The 21,136-nt window shown below is 45.0% G+C and overlaps 1 protein-coding gene across 4 annotated transcripts in view; it reads left to right on the top strand.

Annotated features, from left to right (window-relative positions):
* MCTP1 (multiple C2 and transmembrane domain containing 1) overlaps window positions 1-11,542 on the top strand; it is a 278,549-nt gene extending 267,007 nt beyond the window's left edge. For all 4 annotated transcript variants that reach the window (XM_042787788.1, XM_042787789.1, XM_032993082.2 and 1 more), the window contains 4 exons: window positions 1,519-1,628; window positions 4,079-4,188; window positions 7,724-7,821; window positions 8,948-11,542. In XM_042787788.1, coding sequence (XP_042643722.1) covers window positions 1,519-1,628; window positions 4,079-4,188; window positions 7,724-7,821; window positions 8,948-9,019 — 390 coding nt within the window. In that variant the 3' untranslated portion in view covers window positions 9,020-11,542. The remainder of the gene's footprint in view (window positions 1-1,518; window positions 1,629-4,078; window positions 4,189-7,723; window positions 7,822-8,947) is intronic.
* The last annotated feature ends 9,594 nt before the right edge of the window (window positions 11,543-21,136 follow it).

Consider the following 21,136-nt stretch of genomic DNA (forward strand, 5'->3'; position numbering starts at 1 on the left):
GCTAATTAAGCATCACGAGAAGAAAAGAAAAATTAAATGCAACATATACTAATTTCTTGGGTGCTGGACTTGGGAGTCAGTTACAGAGTGTGGTTTGTGATGACAAAATGTGGAACAACTTCTTTTATCAAATATTTTGCTAATCCTGAAATATTTTTCTTTCAGCTTCTTATTTTGAGAAAACACTAATCACATTCAAACTAGATAAGGTAATATGGCATTGATCCATGTTGAAGATAAACTTCTGACTTATGTGTAGTCTGGGAAAAAAATGAAGAGAAATTGTCTTTTTTTTTTTTTTTTTCCATGCTTCATTTTAATCCCATCTAACACAGCATTTTTGTGAGAGTGTTGTTGGCTCTACGTGGCTTTGATGCTGCAGCCTGACTGGATTTAGAGATAGAAAGTTTTTTGGGGGAAAGAACCGTTTGTCAGAGCGGGAGGAGGCTCCCTTGAGGAACGGTCCATGGAGTGTGTTGATGTACCCAGGCAGCACCTTGTTGGGTTCTTCTAGGAGGCAAAGTCTACTCGAGTTGGCAGAAAGGACAACATCCACTGATGGCAAATCTGTCAAAGACCCCAAAAAACTCCTTATTGAGGGTGGTTCCTGCTTCTGAGGAACGAATGGCCACTGCGTTTGAAGAAACTCCCACATTTTTAGGGGCAGAAGGAATCTTGATGAATTTAACAAAAATGAAATTGTGGTTAGATGTTTACATTACCATAAATTGATGGCTTTGTGAATAAAATTCCAGTAGTGTATGGAAACCTGAGTAAGTAAGGAGGTCATTAAATTACTTCCTACAATGACACCTCCCCTGCATCTTTCATTTTGGCCACGGCTGGCATTCGGTGTGCTTCTGAAGCCATGGTCTGCACTAATCATATTGTAAAGGCAGAGTTACACCTCTCTTACATTTCATGCGTGGCGGCGCTCGAGTATTGGTAAGGAAAAACAAGAGAGAGTGCCTGCTCGTTGGCCAAGCAGAAAGGTAGATGATGATGGGGGGCACGGGTACGTCTGACAACTTAAACGCATACTGGAGCCGGAGGGGATCATCCCGGTAGGAGCTGAGGAGCTTCTGGTTTCTCACCCAGTGCCTCCCACTAGGAATGTTTGTCTTCCTGGTGCCCGCATCAGCTCAAGAACCAGCATTTCGACCGACGGCCCTTATTCCACCTTTTCACTCCTACCACTTGAAAGTGCGCGCAGCTTGCGAGGTTGGCACCTTCAACGTGTTTTTAAACCGGAGGCCTGGCTTATTGGAATGTGCATTTAGAAACTAATGCAGTGACAAACGAAATGGTGTGGTGCTCAGCATATACACTAAAACATACCTGTTGTCAATATGCACTGCTTTAAGGGCAAGAAGACAATTTATGATTGACAGGTCTTGCCGATTACTTTTGGATGAATCTGTAACGCGTGTACTTTTCAAACCTAACGGGTGGATAGATGGTCCTTTTCCTACAGTCAGAGATTCTCTTATTCAACTACTCCTATTCTTTTTTTTTTAGGACAGTGAAAAAAAAGGATTTATGAATAGACTTTATGCCATCCAGGAGGTGTGTGTCAGTGTCCAGAATATTCTTGATGAAGTGGCTTCCTTTGGAGAAAGGATCAAGAAGTAAGTTCCAACACAGGTGCTGGATTGCTCTTCAGTACTGTTCAAATGTTTTCGAAGCTGAGGTACGAGCGTTAGACCTTTTTTTTTTTTTTTTTTTTTTTTTTTCCACTTTGTGCAGGGGACTCCTGTTTTGGATGATTCATTGGTGAAACTCATCTACATTTACTTTTTATTTTATGAAGGGCCTTTGTGGAGGCCCTAAGTTAATGAAAATCCTGTCATATTAATTTTGGAATTTAGAAATATATTAGGTGGGGAAAAAAATCAGAACTAAGGCTTTGAAGTATGAGAATCTTTTTGTGAGGCCTAACAGTAGTTATTTAAAAGGAATAATAAAAAATGCAGCTTTGATAAAGGAAATAAGCAGAGCTGAATTTTAGGGATTTTAAGGATGTACATACGTTCATTTGCTGGAAGTGGTATATTTTTGTGAGTTAAAACCTTTCCTTCTAGAGTATTTGTAACGCCTAATACATGATATATAAGAATGGCGAACAAATTTAGGCCTGAAGCAGGAGAGGTTCTGAGATTTACTGCAGGAGGTTTGGTGTATTTTTGGGATGGTCGGTGAACAGTGGTGTGAGGTTTATTCTCTGGGATCAGACGGGTTCCAGAAAGACGTCTTCCCGCGGAGCAGGGGCGGGATGGGCTTGGCTTGGCACCCCTCGAGAGCATCTCGTCCTCGCCGGGTGGGAAGCGGGGAGGGGGGCGGGCAGGGGGGCGACCCCGGGGTTGGAAAACCTTCACGGGGGGCTTTGCGAGGAGGCAGGGCATCTTGCAGGAGCGTTCGAGCCGTCCGCTCCCTCGTTGCGGGCGTAACGGAGGACCGCACCGACGAGACCGAAGCCTGCGCAAGGGGTACGGCCCCAAAACAAATACTGACTTCTGGAAGCGAATTCTGGGGAGCTGATGCATCGGGTGGAGGTCAGCCTGCAGGAAACATGAGGATTGTCTCTCATGATGCTGTTCTACCCATTTTTTTTTTTTTTTTTTTTTTTTTTTTTTCCCAAATCTAGCATCAGTGGCAAGCGTATCAGAATCAGAATGAAGAGGAGGTTGCCGTTTATGCGTTTAAGAGCAGAGTCCCTAATAGGAAAGCCCGGGAAGCATTCCCGTGGGGACACTTCCAGGCAGGCCATGTTCACAGCAGGTGCAAGCACATTATATCGCACGGGTTTTCCAGAGAAGCAAAATGAGCCTCTCTCTGAAAGTAGTCTTTTATCGAAGGGCTGTTCGTGGAAGTCGCCTTGATGATTAAGTTTTTCTAATTGTGCATTTTGGAAGTAGGGTTTGTTCTATTATATACCAGATGAGAGCAACAGAATTTTCTAAACCGACTGAGACCGCATCTTCCTATAAATCTTTGTAATTTGTTCCTAAAACTATAATGGGAAACCTGTACTGAGTGCTGTGCTAACACAGCACATAAGGAGGTTTGCTGAAGTGAGGAGCCAGTGTTCCCACACATGGTGTGTCTGTGATCCATTGCACAAAGCCGAGTCACAGGAACATGAGCAGACCCTCAACCTTCTGTTCATCTCAAATCTATGCAGAAGAGGGGAAAAGAGCAGGTGTCCCCTGAGGAGAAAGAGAGTGATCCTACACCAACCGACACTAACATAATGTTCACTCTGGAGACATGTCAAAATTGCCAGGGAGAAAAGAAGACAAATAAACATAGGAAGCCAGAGCTCATTATGAAAAATATGGCTAGCAATTCAGATAATTGCAATTATTCAGCCAGAGAAGCCAAAATAATGTAATCACACTGATTGGGGATGTAGCTAGTCGTAATACTTTAAAGAGTGTCATCAGGCTATTGACAGCCAAAGCCACATTTTCCTTCTGGATAAATGTCATGCAACACCTTTGACGTGGTGGTGCCTTCATGGAACAATCCCGTTGAGCCAAGCTCCCTTTAGCCAGCGTTCCTGTGGGACATCTGTAGGGACTGGCCATCTGGCCTTTCTCTCTTCCCTGCACACAGAGGTTGCCGAGCCACAGCATGGCTGTTTCAAGACTCGTTAGCTTTCACTTCCTCTCTGCCCACACCTCAACCTCTGCAAAATGAGGTCACCAGCAGTTTTTTATCACAGCGTAGAGTTTGGGACTGTTAATGAGGACATTTTAATCTGAGGCTTTTTTTGGAAAGGCAATGTCCTGAAGTTCTGATGGGATCCCAGAGGTTCTCTTCCTGTACCCGTAAAGAAATAATCTTTATTTTATTTTATCTAGAAAACTGTTATATCCTACCTCCACACTGGTATTGAAGAAGGGATTGTGGGTTGCCTGTCCAGGTACCTCTGGGGAGCTAAACAGCACATGCATTTGTAGTTTCAGTTTGTTCTCACGGATGGAAACCGGCACTTCTCCCCCTGCCCTGCCCGTTATTTCTTCTGTTGGCTCTGTCGGGTGACCGCAGTTCTGACTTCTGTTAATTTTGCTTTTAGTACATTCAACTGGACTGTCCCGTTCCTGAGCTGGCTGGCGATTGTTGCCCTCTCCGTGTTCACCATCATCCTGTATTTCATTCCCCTGAGATACATTGTCCTTGTCTGGGGTAAGTGAAGCCGCCTTTAACTGTCTGTGCCACTTAGAAAAAAATGGTTTTTAAGGGATGACTTACATTGTCAGTACTTTCCTGTATTTATGGTCATGAAGCCGGCCCATGATGGAAACAGACAGGTTAGTTAAAAATCACAACTGCGTAAAGATTTAGGCCTACCTGCAAAATGCATTTTCTTGGCTGGCATTCTAGACTTCATCATACTATAAACATGTAGCCATGAGGATTCTTCATATATCAAAGTGTAGCTTTGTCTAGATATTACTCTGATTTATTTTCACCACTTATACACAAACAGAGGCATTTCAATCTATATAGTGCATTTAGCACAATATGCCTTTTTTACTGCAGTACTTTATCTTGTGAAAGCGTATGTAAACATAGCAACAAGAAACCTGTTTAAAGGGTCACCTTTAGTCGGACAGAAAGGTATTTGTGGTATTTGGCTGGTTGATAATGAACAGAAACAGGGGGGCGGACAGGGGGGGTGGAATTGTGATTGATCCAAGCTCTCACTGCTTGTCCTTATATTTATTTTTTATACTGATTTTAAACAGCTACCGTTACCACATCTGTTGTAAATAATGCTCCGAGTTTTCATCTGTACATTTTTTATACATCTGACGCCACCAGCAGCTGGAGCCTTATTCAGTAGTTCAGACTGCTGAGGAGCACTGTCCCATTTAAATCTATGGCTAGATTTTCTCTCTGAAGAAAAGAATAACAATCTTGCTTTTGTAAAAACTCCTGAACTCAAGAGACAACATAAAATTGGTGAACTGACTCCAAAGAATATATTTGTTATATCTCAGTCAGTATTAGTAATATTCTTACAGAATCTTCACAAATAATTGTAGCAGAATATGCAAAATGGAGAAGAAGCAGTAAGGAGGATTTGAACAAAAGTATTTCTGTGGAACCAGAAGAAGCAAGTGTGTGGGCTTACCGTCCTTTCCAGTCTTGGAATTTTACTTACTCCCTACTTTGTGTGCAATCCAGACTCTTAGTTTGTTCCTAAAATTTCGTTCTTCCTAGCGCGCACAGACGATGGTAGGCTGCTTGTTACTGGAGTTTGAAGTACTCGGTCTGTGTCCTTTTTCTGTCATTTTTCGGACAGATCTGGCATCTTGTACGCTTGCTTTCATACATCCCCTTGATTTCATACAAGAACCTGAGATTGTAATATCCCTCCGAGACCCACAAAATTGTAATACCCCTTGACAAGCCCCTGACACATACCCCTGCGATACCCCGGGGGGGGGTCACACTCCCCCAGAAACTCCTGCTCGGGTGAGGCAGAGCCCCCACTCCCAAACTGGAGTCCGTGCCTCCCAGACCAGGGGTGGACAGCACACGCACCAAGCATTGGCAATGCACCCGGCCCCCTTTCCCTCCTGATCTTCCCTCCCTGCCCACAAATTATCTGGTCAATCTAGACGCGGCTTCAGGCGCCTTCGTTCACGAGAGGTTTCAGCTCCACGTTTTTTCTCCTGCGTTTCAGTTCAGGTGGGTTCTTACCCAGCGAGTGCACGGGGCTCCCCTCTCCGGGTTCCCCTGCGCCGGGACACGGGACGGGTACCGCATAGCTGCAGCTCCAGCAGCCCCGACCTCCTCGGGGTGAAATGCCCTCGCACGGTGCCGCGTTGCGCTGCGTGGGGCTTTGAGCGGCCATCCCTTCAAAAAAGGCAGTGCTGCAAACACCTGCCTGTTTTCCCCATTATTGCGTGTTGCCAGCCTCCTCCCGCCGATACACATTTCTTCATCCCCCTTCGTCCATCCTTCTCTTGGAAGCCAGTGACCTCTGTTGTCTGGCTGTTGTCCGTAGGAAAGTTTGAGCTGGTCTGTAGCAGCATCTGCCCATTTCATTTTTGGAGAAGACAGGGGGTTTTTATCTGAAAATTCCTTCATTTAATGGCTGGTCTTTTGTATAGCTGTCTTTCTTCTACGCATCCATAGGAACTGCCTCTTTCAGACCACCCTGGCAAGAAATTCTCTATTCTTTCCCTCCAGGCCGTGTTCCTCCCCACAGAGACTACTGGTTTTTGAACATGGGGTGTGCTAACCATGGTGGAGCAGGAACCACCTCTGCACTCTGATCCCATTCTCTAAAGTGCAGAGTCCTGGTAACAGCTACAACTGTTTATGTGGAAAAGAGTATAAAGAAAATTATTTTAATCAGAAAATTTCCAAGCTTTTGGAAAAGACCTAATCCTCTTGTTATATTTTACTTCTCCTGGAGTGTCCCATCTCATCTGTTCAGTGCTTTTCTTGAGCCTTGACCATGATTTATTCATGCATTTACTTTCACGGGGTGACTGGTACTTTTCTTTATCAGATGTGACAAGGTGAGACCATATCAACTCCTGAATTCACCCGTGGGTGGTCCAGTGGCAGCGTGCAAAGAACAGTGGAGCAGACCTTGAATTTCTCAGTCACTTGCTGATGCAAGGGATCTTCTTAAGCACGGGCGTTTGAATCTCAGATACCCTTTCTCAACACTCACAGTTCAGTCACCAGATAAAGGGGAGGCAGCATCTCCTATCTGCACCGCAGAACTGAGAATTCATGCAGTGGGAGGCCGTGGGTGTTACTGACACCGCGGCTTGCACGCTCCATCCCGAAGCTTTATGTCCTTGCTAAAGCTTCCTGAAAGGCCTGGGCACCAAAGACTTCGTGGAAGATAAACTGTATTATCTTATCTCTGATACAGCCTGGATAAATTACACGGAGCAGCACATTTTTAATGCTGTCCCAGCTTTCTCCTGCTCACATGAGGGTCTGTGCAGTTTGTACTGTTCCTGCCCGTGTTTTAGAGGTGTGTTCCCAGAGGCCACAAACAAGGTTCTCACGTGAAAAGTGCATGAATTGGACCTGGTATGTAATAATAAAATGAGTCTTAATTTAAAAGCCTGCTTTCTGCTTAGTTTGGGGAGGGTTTTCTTGGTTCTTCTGAACACTAATTGTCAACGGGCATTGTCTAAGGGAGACATCGCATCCCTTCTCTGCACTGCCATCAGCTCCTCTGTATCTGTCACTCCCAGGCAGAGGTTTGTCTAAACTCATCCTAAAGCCTTCACGTGATGCAGCCTTTCACTGCCCCCCCTGTGCTTCACCATCCTCTGCATCAGAAAGATTTTCCATGCCTCTAGCCTGAATCTTCTGTCCTGTGATTAAGGCCAGTACTGCTCATCCTCTCTGCAACAGAAATGGAGTACACTTAATTCCTCTCCTTTTTGCAACCTCCACATAGTAACCACAGCTTCTGATACTTAAAAAAAAAAAAAAAAAAAAAGTATTGGAGGAGTTTGAAAATGCCCCTAGAACTTTGGCATTTTGAAGCAGAGGGAACCGCAGCAGCACATTCTGACTTTTAGACCCTGAGTTTACAGTTCATTCGTTCATTAATTCAGTGTTGATATCAGACTTTGAAATGGATCTTAAAATCTTTTTTAGAACTTTTCAGAAAAACATACACTTTTTTTTTTTTTTTTAAATGATGATAGTAACATTTGAAGTTTGACTTTTGCAGGCATCAATAAATTTACAAAGAAGCTTCGAAGTCCATATGCAATTGATAACAATGAGCTACTCGACTTTCTGTCCAGAGTTCCTTCAGATGTGCAAGTGGTATGTGTATTTTCTGAAGTGTCCTTACGGTAGTTAATTTGATCCATGGCATCATGACTTTCTGCTGTTTTTTAAACAGATTTTAAAGCAGTTATTTTGATTCAATATTATATTCTTTGGCACAAAGAAGCTGCAAACTCAAGCTGGGGACAGTCTGTGAACCTTAAGGGGGCTGCTAGACCTTTTTCCAGTGAGGAAGTAGTTACTACCCTGCTCGTGCCTTAGGAGCAGTCAGTAAAACCACAAATATTTAGGAGATGGTAGCGGGTGCTGGAGTTGGCACTGAGCAGCCTCCAGCACCACCTGAATGTGACCGGGATGAGGCACTGTGCGTCAAAAACTGGAGCTGGGGCTGTCGGGACACGCCGAGAGGGAGTGGGGAGGTCGGAGGATGGAAGGAGCAGCACCAACACGGATTTGGGGCTTTGCCCAGTGCCTCGTGGCAGCTCTCTGAGCACTGCAGCCTTGCTGGTCCCGGGGCGAAAGTTTCTGCTGCGGCCGCAGTTCAACCGTGCTCATAAACCCTTTTAAAAATAAGCTGGTTATGAATTACAAGATTTTGTAATGCAGTGCACAATCTCTAGAGAAGGTGCAAGCGTTAAGATAATGTCAGGCGCATAAATCACCTCCAGTATCACAAAGATCATATATTTTCCATATTTCTAGGTAACAGTTTCAGTTCAGAGCTGGAATAAAAAGGAGATATGGGTGGCACGTACTCACTCTGAATCTGATCCCCTCTGTGGTAGGCCTTTGAAAATAAGCAAGAATTTAAGAAACATTACAAAGACTATTCATCCAATTCATTAAATAGGATACTGTTTATTGTCTGTTAGAGCTCATGGAGAAAACAAAAAAAATAGCCTTCTTAAAGTTTACGTCAGCACACAGTGATACTTCCTGGCAGGATTTTCCTAGTGCTGTTTTTCCTTCTTACTCTAGACCTGTCCTTCTGCTGATGTTGAATCACAGCTGCAGATGCCGTGTAGCTTGCAGGGGGATAGTTTTCTTATTCTTTCTTTTTTTTTTTTTGCCTTGGAAAAAAAAAGAAAAAAAAAATAGAAATATTTCTTTTTCTAGCAAGCACCACCTGACTGGTTTCTTTCTGAACATTGTGTTTAAACAGGTGCAATACCATGAACTGAAACAAGATCCCAGTCACAGCCCGAGCAAGAGGAAGAAAAACAATCCTGGCTAGCCAACTTCACGTGTTGAGGAGCGTAGCATCTGCTGGGGGAAGATAAAAGAAAAAGCCTACGGCCTAAGCAACATTTCCTTTCTCTGAGCTTTTTATTTATTTTGCCTTTTTATCTAATGCGGAGATTTTGTAAATATTGTAAAAAGGCATTTCTCATTGAAGATATATTTCACACTGTAAAGACACATTTGACGAAGGTTTCGAGTAGGGTTTTTGCCGTTTGGAAGCCTTGTTAGAAACAGCATAGCGCATTAGAAGAATCGATCCAAAATGGTAAATATGTACTGCTACTTGATGGTCACAGTTACCTGAAATACTCAAATCATGCCGACTAAATCTACAAAAGGTGTAAATTTAAATCTGACACAAAAATTCCGTCAGATTTTATCTGTGAGCATTAATATTTTTATCCAGTAAGTCACCATTACAATTTTCTATGTTTTATACATTTCAAGAGAAATACGATGTAGTAGAGCCTACTGCACTTAAGTTTTAGTAGATTTTTTTGAACTCCAGACCCTGATGTTAACTCCTGGTGCAATGTTTTCCTGTGCAGTGGGGCTGCTTATAAGATAATGAGAAACACCAAGTGCAAATCTTTTCCTGGAGCTCCCAAAAGAAGTTCCTGCCGTTTTTATCATTCCATTATAAGACCTAAAAATCTCTGTCTCTCTCAAAATACTGCCAGGTTTGTAACTGATTGCCTATCTGATTTTTCTATATGTACCAGTAATCTTCATTTGTACTACATAGTTTAGTGAATGAAGTTCATAGTTCTGCTGTGATGGAAATACTATCAGACGAACTCCATATTGCTTTGGGTGTCATGCTATGAACACCTTTTGTGCACATAACTATTTTAACATGGAAATCTTGCAGGAAGTGTTTTTGCTTTCAAATCACAAGGTCGTATTAATACGCTTTATGATATTACACATTACCTGTTACCAATGTGAAATATAGTGTAGAGGAAAAAATGCAGTTGTGGTAAAACTGATTGATATACCGGTTTTATTTCCTTAGTTAATAATGTAGTCAGTTCTTCTGATACAATTGTGCCCTACTGCATGGAAACTGCGTTATTTTATAAATTACATGGAACATAGACGGAGAAACGTTTACATTTCAAATGTCTTAGTGGCCACTGCATAACGAGTACTTGGGGATATATTCTGACAGCTGCATGTAGACTTCCACGCTCAGCTCCCCGCGTAGTGAGCAGAGATTTCATTCCTAAGGGAGTACCCGTGCACAGCTCTTGGTCGTAGCTCCCGGTGATGTTAAAGGGGATTTTTGCCCAGGGGAGAACAGCAGGACTGCATCCTCGAGGGGAGGTGTTCCTGTGGTCCCCTCTGGGTTACCTCTCATTGGTTGCAATTGATGATAAAGTTATATTGCACTACTCTAACAATACTTTTTGAAAATACTATTTAGAAATACTTTGCAAGCAGATGTATATATATTTGTCTAAAGAATTCTATGTTAGCAGCATTGCTCATGAAGGATCATCGTGGGTTTGTTTATTTTACAGACATGTTGGTAGCTGGTTTCTGATGTGACGGTTATTTTGATCTTTCTGTTTGTATGTTTGAAAGAATGCCAATCAAATATGACTGTTCTGCAGAAAGTCTTGGACCTAAATATGCCCCTGTTACATCATGACTTTAAAAGAACTTACTTGCAAAGCTTGTGTAACCACCTTTCCACTGTATGCCACCTGAAGAGCAGCAACGTACTGTTGGTGAAGTCAGAATCACTGATGAGCCTATTTTGTTTAAAAAAAGCCAAATTTCCGACTTGACAATGTGCAAATGTTTGTTGCCAGTTGTCAGTTTTGCAGAGTTCTTTGACACACTGCAAGCCTTGTGCCCTCCTAATGTTGCCCATCGGTCTGCGTGCGATTTCCTGTTGTGTTCTTTTTCTGTACTCAATTTCAAATGTCTACTTTGGTGGTAATGTCTGACTTAGTTATACACATTTACAGCATTAAACACAGTTTTAAGCATCTCTCTACTAGGTTTTAGGAAGCCTCTTTCTTTGAAGTCCTGTGCGGTCATTTTCCCATGAGTGATGTGAAGGGCAAGCAAAAGACAACATCGTATTTCTGTGTGCGGGATTTTGGTATTTTAAGACCCAAAACATGTAAGTGGAGGGGTCAGGTGGAGGAAAACATCTGCTTGTTTAAAACTGGTGAACTACTTTTAATGCCTCAGTCACTCAAAATTGATCTCACTGAAAACAAAACGCACAGAGGCAAGGATAAGAATGCATGTTGATTAAATATGATTCTCCTGCCACAATAGGACATTTTAAAATAATTTGTCATTGAACCCATTTTCTCTGTTTTCAGTTTGTCTATTCTGCTTTGTGTGGGAGACCTCTGTAGAGAATCTGTCCTGCCTTATGTTGGAAATATTTCAATGTCTCTTCCAATTCCAGATTAGCTCTGAAGTAAATTTCTAAACTGGTTCGCCCTGTTTTATCCCTAAGCAACTTGCCCGTTCATAAACAACCATGAAAGGATAACGCATCTCATGATCATGAAATTCTTTCTGCTCTCAGAAAATAAAATTTAACAACTTTATTTGTGTCCAGTGAAAATGAGTAGCTGACTTAATTGGGGTCCACACTTCAAGCAGGTGTCAGAGCACTCAGGATCCATCAAGACTAATTGTCTGAGAGGTTCTAGTTGCATTTCTGCTGATCACTCAGAGTACAGAGGTTGCTTGCCCTGTGTTTACAGTTGTTTATCTTTGTAGCAAGCAACAACTATGTTTTTTTCATAATAGCAATGAGCTTTAACTTGAAGAGCTACTGTACTGCAACTTGGCATTTTAAATTCAAGTGGAATAAAGCCCAGGTTTTTACTATTGTAATCAAAACAACAGTGGAATAGTGAGGAAGTAATCGAGCAGGCTGCATAGCATGTATCTGCTAATGTGGGCCTTGAGAAGCATTGGCTCTACCAAGAAGAGGAAGAGCTGCTTGACCTGCCAGCAAATGTTCTACGTGATGCTGAAGTATTTCAGTCTAGGAGAGCCCAGGAGCACAAAGCAAAGGAGAGGAAGGAGAAATTATTTCTCTCATCAGCGCAAGATCACACACACCCACCACACAGAACCTAATAAAACCTTTGCAGCTGTCTGCCCAGCACCCGGGGATCCCTGCCTTGCAGGAGAAGGGCAGCTTCCACCCATGTCTCCTTTCCTTGCTCGGCTGCAGGAGCCTTGCTGACAGCCAGACACAAAATTCTTTATGTTTCTGAGACTCTTCTGAGGGCAAATTTTCCCTCCCAGCTGGGCTAATTTCCAGACTGCTGTGCAGATGCTTTGTTAAAGACAGCTCATCTCCCCACCCCCCTCACACCCCAAAACCAGTATTGCAAATTTTCAATAAATACCTCCTCCAGATTTTTTCTGAAATTTTGCAAAAGTGAAAACCCAGAACTTTTTACATCAAACACAGTTGCAATTATAGCTATTTTTTCAGTGCGGAACACCGTATTTCCATTGCTTTCTGCTTAATTAAGGTATAGCATAAAAGGAGTGTAGCTTCTGACTCTCAAAGGGGAAATTCAGCTACTCCCAGGTAAAATGCAAACTTTAGACATCAACCTAGAAAAATGTGAAGGATCTAACAAACCATACTGTTCTCTACTCTCTCACAGCATTGAGTGAGATGCAGCTGGTTCAAAGGGTCATGAAATCGGTGATCAGTTAGGGTGAGGAGCAGCCTGGAGAAGCGTATTTAGACTCAGAGACATTCAAAAGGGCTCGCCTTGAGGCAGTGCTGTCCCTCTGCTCTTGGTAGAGAAAGAAAAGGTCCTTTATACCAGAAGACTAATGTAGCTTTAGCTCTCCGTATTTGTCCACATCGCAAATATGGCAAGCTGCTTCAATTGGCTGGATTTGGCCTTTGCTGTGAATGCTACAGCACTTCCCTTAAGAGCGACCTCCCTCTTGGGAAAGGGACGAAACTTCATGTAGCACAGCAGCTGCCAGCCATGGAATCACAGACTCACAGACTGGTTTGGGTTGGCAGGGCCCTCAAAGCCCCCCCAGTGCCCCCCCTGCCCCGGGCAGGGCCCCCTTCCCCCAGCCCAGGGGGCTCCCAGCCCCGTCCAACCTGGCCTTGAACCCTTCCAGGGAGGGGGCACCCACAGCTGCTCTGGGTACCCTGGGCCAGCGCCTCCCCCCCCAAACAGGGAACAATTTCTGCCTTACATCTCACCTAAATCTGCCCTCTGCCAGTTTAAAACTGTTAGCCCTTATCCTATTCCATCACCCCCTGACCCAGAGTCCCCCCCCACTCTCCTGTCCCCGCTTTAAGCCCTGGGAGGCCACTCTCAGGGTCCCCCCGGAGCCTTCTCTTCTCCAGGCTGAACCCCCCCAACTCTCTCAGCCCGGCCTCCCAGGGGAGCTGCTCCAGCCCCCCCAGCATCTTCGTGGCCTCCTCTGGCCCCGCTGAACCCCATGAGGTTTGCCCGGTCCCCCCTCTCCAGCCTGCCCAGGTCCCTCTGGATGCCACCCCTGCCCTCAGCGTGCCCCCCACCACACAGCTCGGGGTCATCAAAACACCACAGAAGAAGAGACAAAAGGTAGGTCAGGTCATCAGATCAGGAGTGTCCTGGTTTGAGCGCAAAGGGCAACTGAGCACCACTCAGCCATTCACTCACCCTTTCCCCCTATCAGTAATGGGAAGGAGAAAATGAAGCAGAAGTGGCTCAGGAATCCAGCTACAGACAGGGAGGGGTGCTCACCCATTATGGTCATGGGCAAAAGACAGACCTGTTAGGGGAAGAAAATAAAACATCACTTTAATTCAAACACTAACAAAAGACAACACTGATCAGACAAGGTGGGACAATAAGAAGTGCCACCACATCCCCAAAAACACTCCCCCCACCCCTCCCTTCTCCCAGGCTCAGCTCTGCTCCCAGTATCTCTACCTCCTCCTCCCCATCAGTGCAGGGGGCAGGGGACGAGGGGGTGCAGTCAGTTCTCCATAGGGGTAGGACTCCTCACATCCCTCCCCTGCTCCCCGGGGCTCCCCTCTCACTGCAGACAGTCCTCCACAAACCTTCTCCGCAGTGAGTCCTCCCCACAGGCACAACCTTCCAGAGCTGCTCCAGCATGGGACACCCCTCCTTGTTACAGTCCTCCCAGTGCTGAACCACGACAGTGGGGGCTGCTTCTCCCCTCAGAGTCCCGGCCTCCTTTAAGCGCAGGTACCTCTGCTCCACTGGTGACCTCCACAGGTGGCTCCTCGCTCCTCCTCCCAGGTTCCCCTTCTTAAATCCGTTATCACAGGGGTGCAGCCACCATCACTAATTTGCTCGGCCTCAGTGCAGAGCTGGGTCTGATTTGGAGCCAGGGGAGCTTTGAGAAGCCTCTCACAGGGGCCACCGCTGTAACCCCCCTCCCCTGCTACCCAAAACCCCACCACTCACTCACACCCAACTCAAGGAGGTTGGATACTTGTTGCTGCAAGAGGCATTAGAAGTTTTCTCCTTTTGTGTCATAGTAATCAATCAAGAGAAGGGTTGTTTCTCATAGACCAAGGATTTTAGATCTTAATTAAAAAAAAATAAAAATCTGCAAACTATCATTGTTCAAAAAAAAATTAGATAAATCTTAAACTATCCATTGCACAGGACACTGTCCTTCTGGATGATTTCTTTTTTCTCTGTAAGAGTTTAATGCTCAGATGAAGTCAGATTTAGCCATTCTTCAAACAGGACGAATTCCCTAGCAATGAATGATGGGAGTGTCCAACTTAAATTTCTGGAAGTTTCAAATTGAGTTCTTTTACCAAAGGGGCCAAAAAGAGTATAGCCATGTTGGTTTCTCCTTATCAGACTTAATACTGAATAAAATTTAAATGCCAAAAATTTTTTATGGTTCACATTGTACAATATAGATGCCTGAAACCCTTAGTTATGCATCATATGGTAATAAATATTTCCCCATTTTATTATAATCAAAATAAATTCAAAACTACTTTTCTGGATCAATTTTTACTTAAATTACAGAGGGTGATTAAAGGAAGCCTGAAATGTTGATCGTTGATATATGTTTTGATTAAGGAGTAGAGATTAGTATTTTCTGGAATAATTTACTGTCAGTATAGCCTGACCTGCTTTATCCTGACATGAAGACACATTCCTAAAAGTTTAGATTTGCATAGTTGCACATGCTCTGCTTTTAGGCATGTCACAAAAAAACAAAACAAAACAAAACAAAACAAAACAAAATAAAACAAGACCCTTTTAGATCTGCAAGTGATGAAGAAAATTCCCCAGTCAAAAGTAGTAAAGTCAAACATATTGAACAACTGTGCAAAAACATGGTCAACTTTGTAGGGAGTGTTAAGCAACGGGCAGCTGCTCAGAAAAGAACAAGAGCTGCAACTCAGGATCTTCCCAACGTTACCTGGTGCACGACATTGCAACTGCCGCAAGTACCAGAAATTTTAAAAGAAAATATCAAATAAATATCTTGTCGTATCATACCATTCCTAGATGTTACTGGAAGAAAGAAGGAAAGGGGTTTAACTAACTGGTATCGTTGGTGGCTTGGTGCAGCTGGAAGGCTTCCCAGCAGAAGCTCCCCAGTTGACACTGACCCAATTTAATCTGCACCGCCGCTCCCTTGGGCTGCTCTGAGCCTCTGCCACCACCCCACCAAAAGGTAGCTAAAAAAAAGGATTGTCTTTCCTCTGAACTGGGTGCTGGGAAATCTCCTTCCCAGTGGTGTTTTTTAACTGCATTATAGGACTGGCCTCGCTAATTCACAGTGCGGCGCTCTGGCCGTTTCTCTCACTTGCAAAAATTTACATCTCAGAAACCAGCCTGCTCGGTGCACATCTATCCTTGAATTCCGACACAAAGGAAGATTTTTTTTTGCTGCCTCCTGAACAAATATGGTAACAAAAGCAAAAAATATTTTCCTTCCCCGCAGGGTTGCTAGCCCTGGGACACGTAACAAGCTCGACAAGCAGTCATACTCGTATCGGGAGGAGCTGTTGCTCACGGGCACGAGATAATGGTTTGATCAGAAGAAATGGGCCTGGAGACTAAAGCGGTTCCTTCCCTCAGCTACATTTCTATTCCTCAGGCTGAGACTCCCTGAACACATCTATTGGGGAAGGAGGAGGAGAAATGGAGAAGGGCCAGGGTTGTTTAAATAAAAGATTTACTCATAAATTGGATAACTATTAAATATAACTTTAATTCTTTAAGGAATAGTTTTTTAAAGACTGGGATTTATTTAAAGGATGAAAGTCTTCCTGCACTATGTTGCCAGAAGTAAATGTCTTAAAAGAAAGTTCAGTCACTGCAGTTCGCTGAGGCAGTGCACAGTTTTGGGGAGACTGGGTGGCACCCTGGGGAAGAGCTGGGGAAGAATTACAGTGCATTATGACGCTGGAACCAGCTGGTTTGCATTTTCCCTTCACACTACAGACACACCCTTTCTCCGGGCGTCCTTATGGAGATCCACAGCTCAAATCCACATTCACATCCAGTCCTTCCTTTCCACCTACCGCCCCGTTTCCCAGCTCTTCCCAACTGCAGACGCTGCTGATGACACTCTGTGGAGTTGGTCCCACACCTGACGGTGTGAAGATCTGCTCTGGCCGTCCTTCCACCATGGCCTGCGGTCTCTAGGTGAGCAGACTCAAAGCTGCTGCACCATATGTCGTCTTTGCTTCCTGGCCACCACTGATACTAGCAATTAAACCTGACTGGGAAATCTTGCAGTTTGCCATTGCACTTTCTCCCACTGTTTCTCCCTATTTGTTTTAGGTTTTTTTGTTTGTTTGTTTGTTTGTTTGTTTGGTTTTTTTGTTGGGCTTCTTTTCCTCAACCACAATTTCTCTTCAGCTTTTTCTGCTTCTTATAGATCTACCTACTCAGCAATATAGTCACAGAGCTTCAGCTGATGTTTTTTTTTGCCAACACTTCAGGTTTTCCTTATGTACCTCCTGCCTCTGAAGCTCAATGTTTGTTTGGTTTCTCGCCACTGTGTTAACCAGAGTCATTCCTGTCTTTCAGCAAGTCCTGCTCCTCTTGGGCCTCCAGTGACTCCCATCTTCACCACACTCCTCTTGCTACTCTACATGCAGGCTTTGGTGACTCCCCACTCCCTGGTTGTGGCATATTTTGAAACTGTTTCCCATGAAAGTCAGTGCAGAAAAGAAGAATATGGGAAATAAAAATCTGAGTTTAAAGGAAGGAATTATCTTCTGGAAGTTGTATAACTGTTTCTACAAGATACGTGCATCTTGCTGTCAGTTTCTTGGTTCTGAAACAAATGAGCTTAGAGTTAAAGGATTTGGACCTCCATGTGATTTGCATCAAATCATAATGGGCATTTTATTTGGAGGAAAAAAAAAAATAATCATGAAGTAATACTAAAGCAGAAACCTTGTAGTTTATGAAGGGGAGTTATGGTTAAAACTGGCAATTGCAAGTAAGCATGGATTGTTTGGGGTGGAGGAGGATTGGTTTAATGTATTCTTCATCATGGAAGATGGGGTTTCATTGTGCAATTTTCAGTTCTTTATGAAGTCCTATGGTTGAAAATTAAACACAGTGCTATGATTTTTGCACTTTGGATTCCTTCTCTACAGGGTAATGTGAGGGCTGCACTTTGACCAGATGATTTCAGAACAAATAGTGCCATTTTTAAAGAGAAACCAATTTTTGAAGTAGTGGACACCTATCCTTGATGCTGAGGCTGCGAAATGCCAGGAAGTTTAAAGCCAGTTTAACTTTTGGGTTAAGTTGTGATAAAGCAAAGGGAGAGGCGCAGAGAGGAGCTGGCGCCAGGCAATGAGTTTGCACCCACCTGGCAGTGGTAGGAAATTGGCCTCACGTACAGTGCAGGACACAGGGAGTTGTGTGCTCGACGGTGCCGGAGCCGCAGACACCGAGACAAGATGGTCAGGGTCGTAACAGGGGAGGCACGAGATGCATTGTTGTCTTTCCGTGAAGAGCTTTATAGAGCATCTGCCCTGCTGCCCTGTCTCAAATGGGTGCGTAAGTTCATCGTTTATGTGAGCACTAATTCAAATGACCAATTTGCAATAGGAAAATGCAAGGGAAACAGGGACTCTCAGCCTTAATTTTGAGTTTCCTGGGTTTTCTACCTCTTAGCCTGAATGATAAACCCTCTTTCTGCTTTCCATACACAGCTGAGGAAATGTGACATACACCACTGCAGCTATTTGAGAAGTTCTGAGCTTTTAGAAACATCAGTTCCTACACTGATACTTCAGTTCATTTGCACAAATCCCTACAGAGCGCGCATCCAGTGACGCTGGAGAGCAGCCGTTCCCCTTACATCACATATCCATTCAAGGAAAGCCCATGCGTCTCAAATTTTCTCATCAAGTACATCCAATGATGAGAAACACGTGTAGATTCTGTTATTTCCAAATAATATGTATCCCAGTCCCTACATTCAGTGGTGAATTGCGGTTGGCAGCTTGTCTCAATTTCAGCCCTGTTCAGGGCTCTACCAGAGACAGATGTTTAGCCATGGAATGAATATCTACAGGCATCAGCCATGTGTAAACTCCATATAATAGACTCTGATGTTAAATGAGGAAGTAAATTTTCAATATTAACCCATCATCAGTCTACTTAAGCCAGAGGACACTTAGAAGGTGGACAGAGAGTATTATAAGGCCTGTGGAATGACCAGTACAACAACCTTGTTGCTAAATTGGAGAGATTTGACAGATGGACTGTTTGATGGATAAAGAATCATGGATGGCAGCATCCAAAGACTTATAGTCAACAGATGAATCTCCAAATGGAGATCAGTAACAAGTGATGTCTTTCAGGGGATCCATCCTGGGACCAATACTATTTAATACCTTCATCAGTGGCATAGTGGGATTGCGTGCACTCTCAGCAAATTTGCAGACGGTGCAGCTGATATGCTAGAGGGAAGGGATGTCACCCATAGGATTGAGAATTTGGCCCATGGGAGACCCATGAAGTTCGACAAGGCCAAGGGCAAGGTCCTGCCCGTGGGTCGGGGTGATCCCCAGCACAGACCCAGGCTGGGCCCTCGAGGAGCGGCTGGAGAGCAGCCCCGAGGAGAGGGGCTGGGGGGGCTGGGGGGGGGGAAACTGCCCGTGAGGCAGCCCCGTGCGCTGGCAGCTCAGAACCCACCCGTGCCCTGGGCTGCAGCCAGAGCAGGGGGGGCAGCAGGGCCAGGGAGGGGATTCTCCCCCTCTGCTCCGCTCTGGGGAGACCCCCCTGCAGTGCTGGGGCCAGCTCGGGGGCCCCCAACAGCAGAAGGACACGGAGCTGCTCGAGCGGGGCCAGAGGAGGCCACGGAGATGCTGGGGGGGCTGGAGCAGCTCCCCTGGGGGGCCGGGCTGAGAGAGTTGGGGGGGTTCAGCCTGGAGAAGAGAAGGGGCCGGGGGGACTCTGAGAGTGGCCTCCCAGGGCTTAAAGGGGGGACAGGAGGGGGGGGGGGGGACTCTGGGTCAGGGGGTGATGGAATAGGATAAGGGCTAACAGTTTTAAACTGGCAGAGGGCAGATTTAGGTGAGCTCTAAGGCAGAAATTGTTCCCTGTTTGGGGGGTGAGGCGCTGGCCCAGGGTGCCCAGAGCAGCTGTGGGTGCCCCCTCCCTGGAAGGGTTCAAGGCCAGGTTGGACGGGGCTGGGAGCCCCCTGGGCTGGGGGAAGGAGGCCCTGCCCGGGGCAGGGGGGGGCACTGGGGGGGCTTTGAGGGCCCTTCCAACCCAAACCCGTCTGTGATTTATGACTGCTCTTGGCACATCTGGCAGGGGAAGCCTATTTCCCGGTTGGTACTTGACATAAAAACATTAATCAGTTGGATTTAGCAGGTAGATGTGCAGCAAACGTCATTGCAAGACTTTTGTAGAATGCATACCAGATCTTCAAAAACAAGTGGTTTTTGACTGATGGAAGAAGGAGAAATCTTAAAAACTTTCAGGGTTTATGTTCAGAGTGGATCTGAAAGCATCCTACCTCCCAACCCCACTGCTGAAACACTAACAAGGGGTCAGACAGAAGAGCAGGTGACATCAAAGCTTCCATACTTTCCACTCATCAAAAGAAACATGGATGGGAAAGGCATTCTTACATCTTCTAAAGTGGAGACCATATCCCCATATGGACTGATAAAATACCTAGAGTTTCTCATAAACTTTAAAGGTTTTTTGGGGTCACCTTCCCACGTCAGAAAAAGGTCTGGCTCTGCTAACAGAGGCGGGGGCCAGCAGCTGAGAGGGGTGTTTGCTAAGGCCCTGAACACTCTGCAAGTGTTGACCTCTACCTGCCTCACGCCAGGGTTGCGTGGTGGGTTGGCGGCCGGAGGGCAGGTACAGACGTTCAGAGCTGCGATGGTGACGACCACAGCTCGGGCAACGTGGAGCTGACCCCGGGCGCAGCACCCGAACGTCGGGCCGGTGGGCATGGGCGGTTGCCCGAGGTGGAACAGAGATCTCAGTTTTGCTTTCTGCTTAGTCTGACTGGGCTTCAAACCCACGCTGCACGTTTCCAAAGAGGTTGACGCAGTAGACATGAAGCTGTTCAGATGGGGGGGGAGAGGGGACCTAATTAATTAAGAGTTCTGATTGATCCTCTTGCAGCTGCAGCTCAGTGCAGAAGAGGATCCAGGGCTGTTTGTACAAGAGACAGCAGAGGCAGGAGATGACCTGGAGCCTCGAGGGTGGTAATTTCAGCAGGTAACAGAAAAACTGGGAAATAAAACTGGTATATATTTATGCAATTTTCATTATATATTTATGCAATTTTCATGTAGATATTGCAGAGACAAGAATGTGTATGTGCTGCCCTGCAGAATAAAATAAAGCAAATGTCGCCTTACCTTGAGGAGATGGCCTGTAGATATTTATGGGGGAGGGTACGGTTTTGAAGGATAAGTATAATCCTTGTGCTTTGCAGGGACCTCTCTTGCCAGTGTCATTACACAGAAGCCTAGGGGGGACCTGGAAGTTTTACCTTGGCTCTGGCACTTGTTAGCCACAAGGCGTGCTATTCATCTTTTACTTACAGGCCTTAACTTCAGGATGCTGCAGAGGGTAAGAAAAAGAAAATTTGCGCTCAAATT

Source organism: Tyto alba, unplaced genomic scaffold (genome assembly GCF_018691265.1).
Source record: "Tyto alba isolate M040663 unplaced genomic scaffold, T.alba_DEE_v4.0 Super-Scaffold_13, whole genome shotgun sequence".
Lineage (NCBI taxonomy): Eukaryota > Metazoa > Chordata > Aves > Strigiformes > Tytonidae > Tyto > Tyto alba.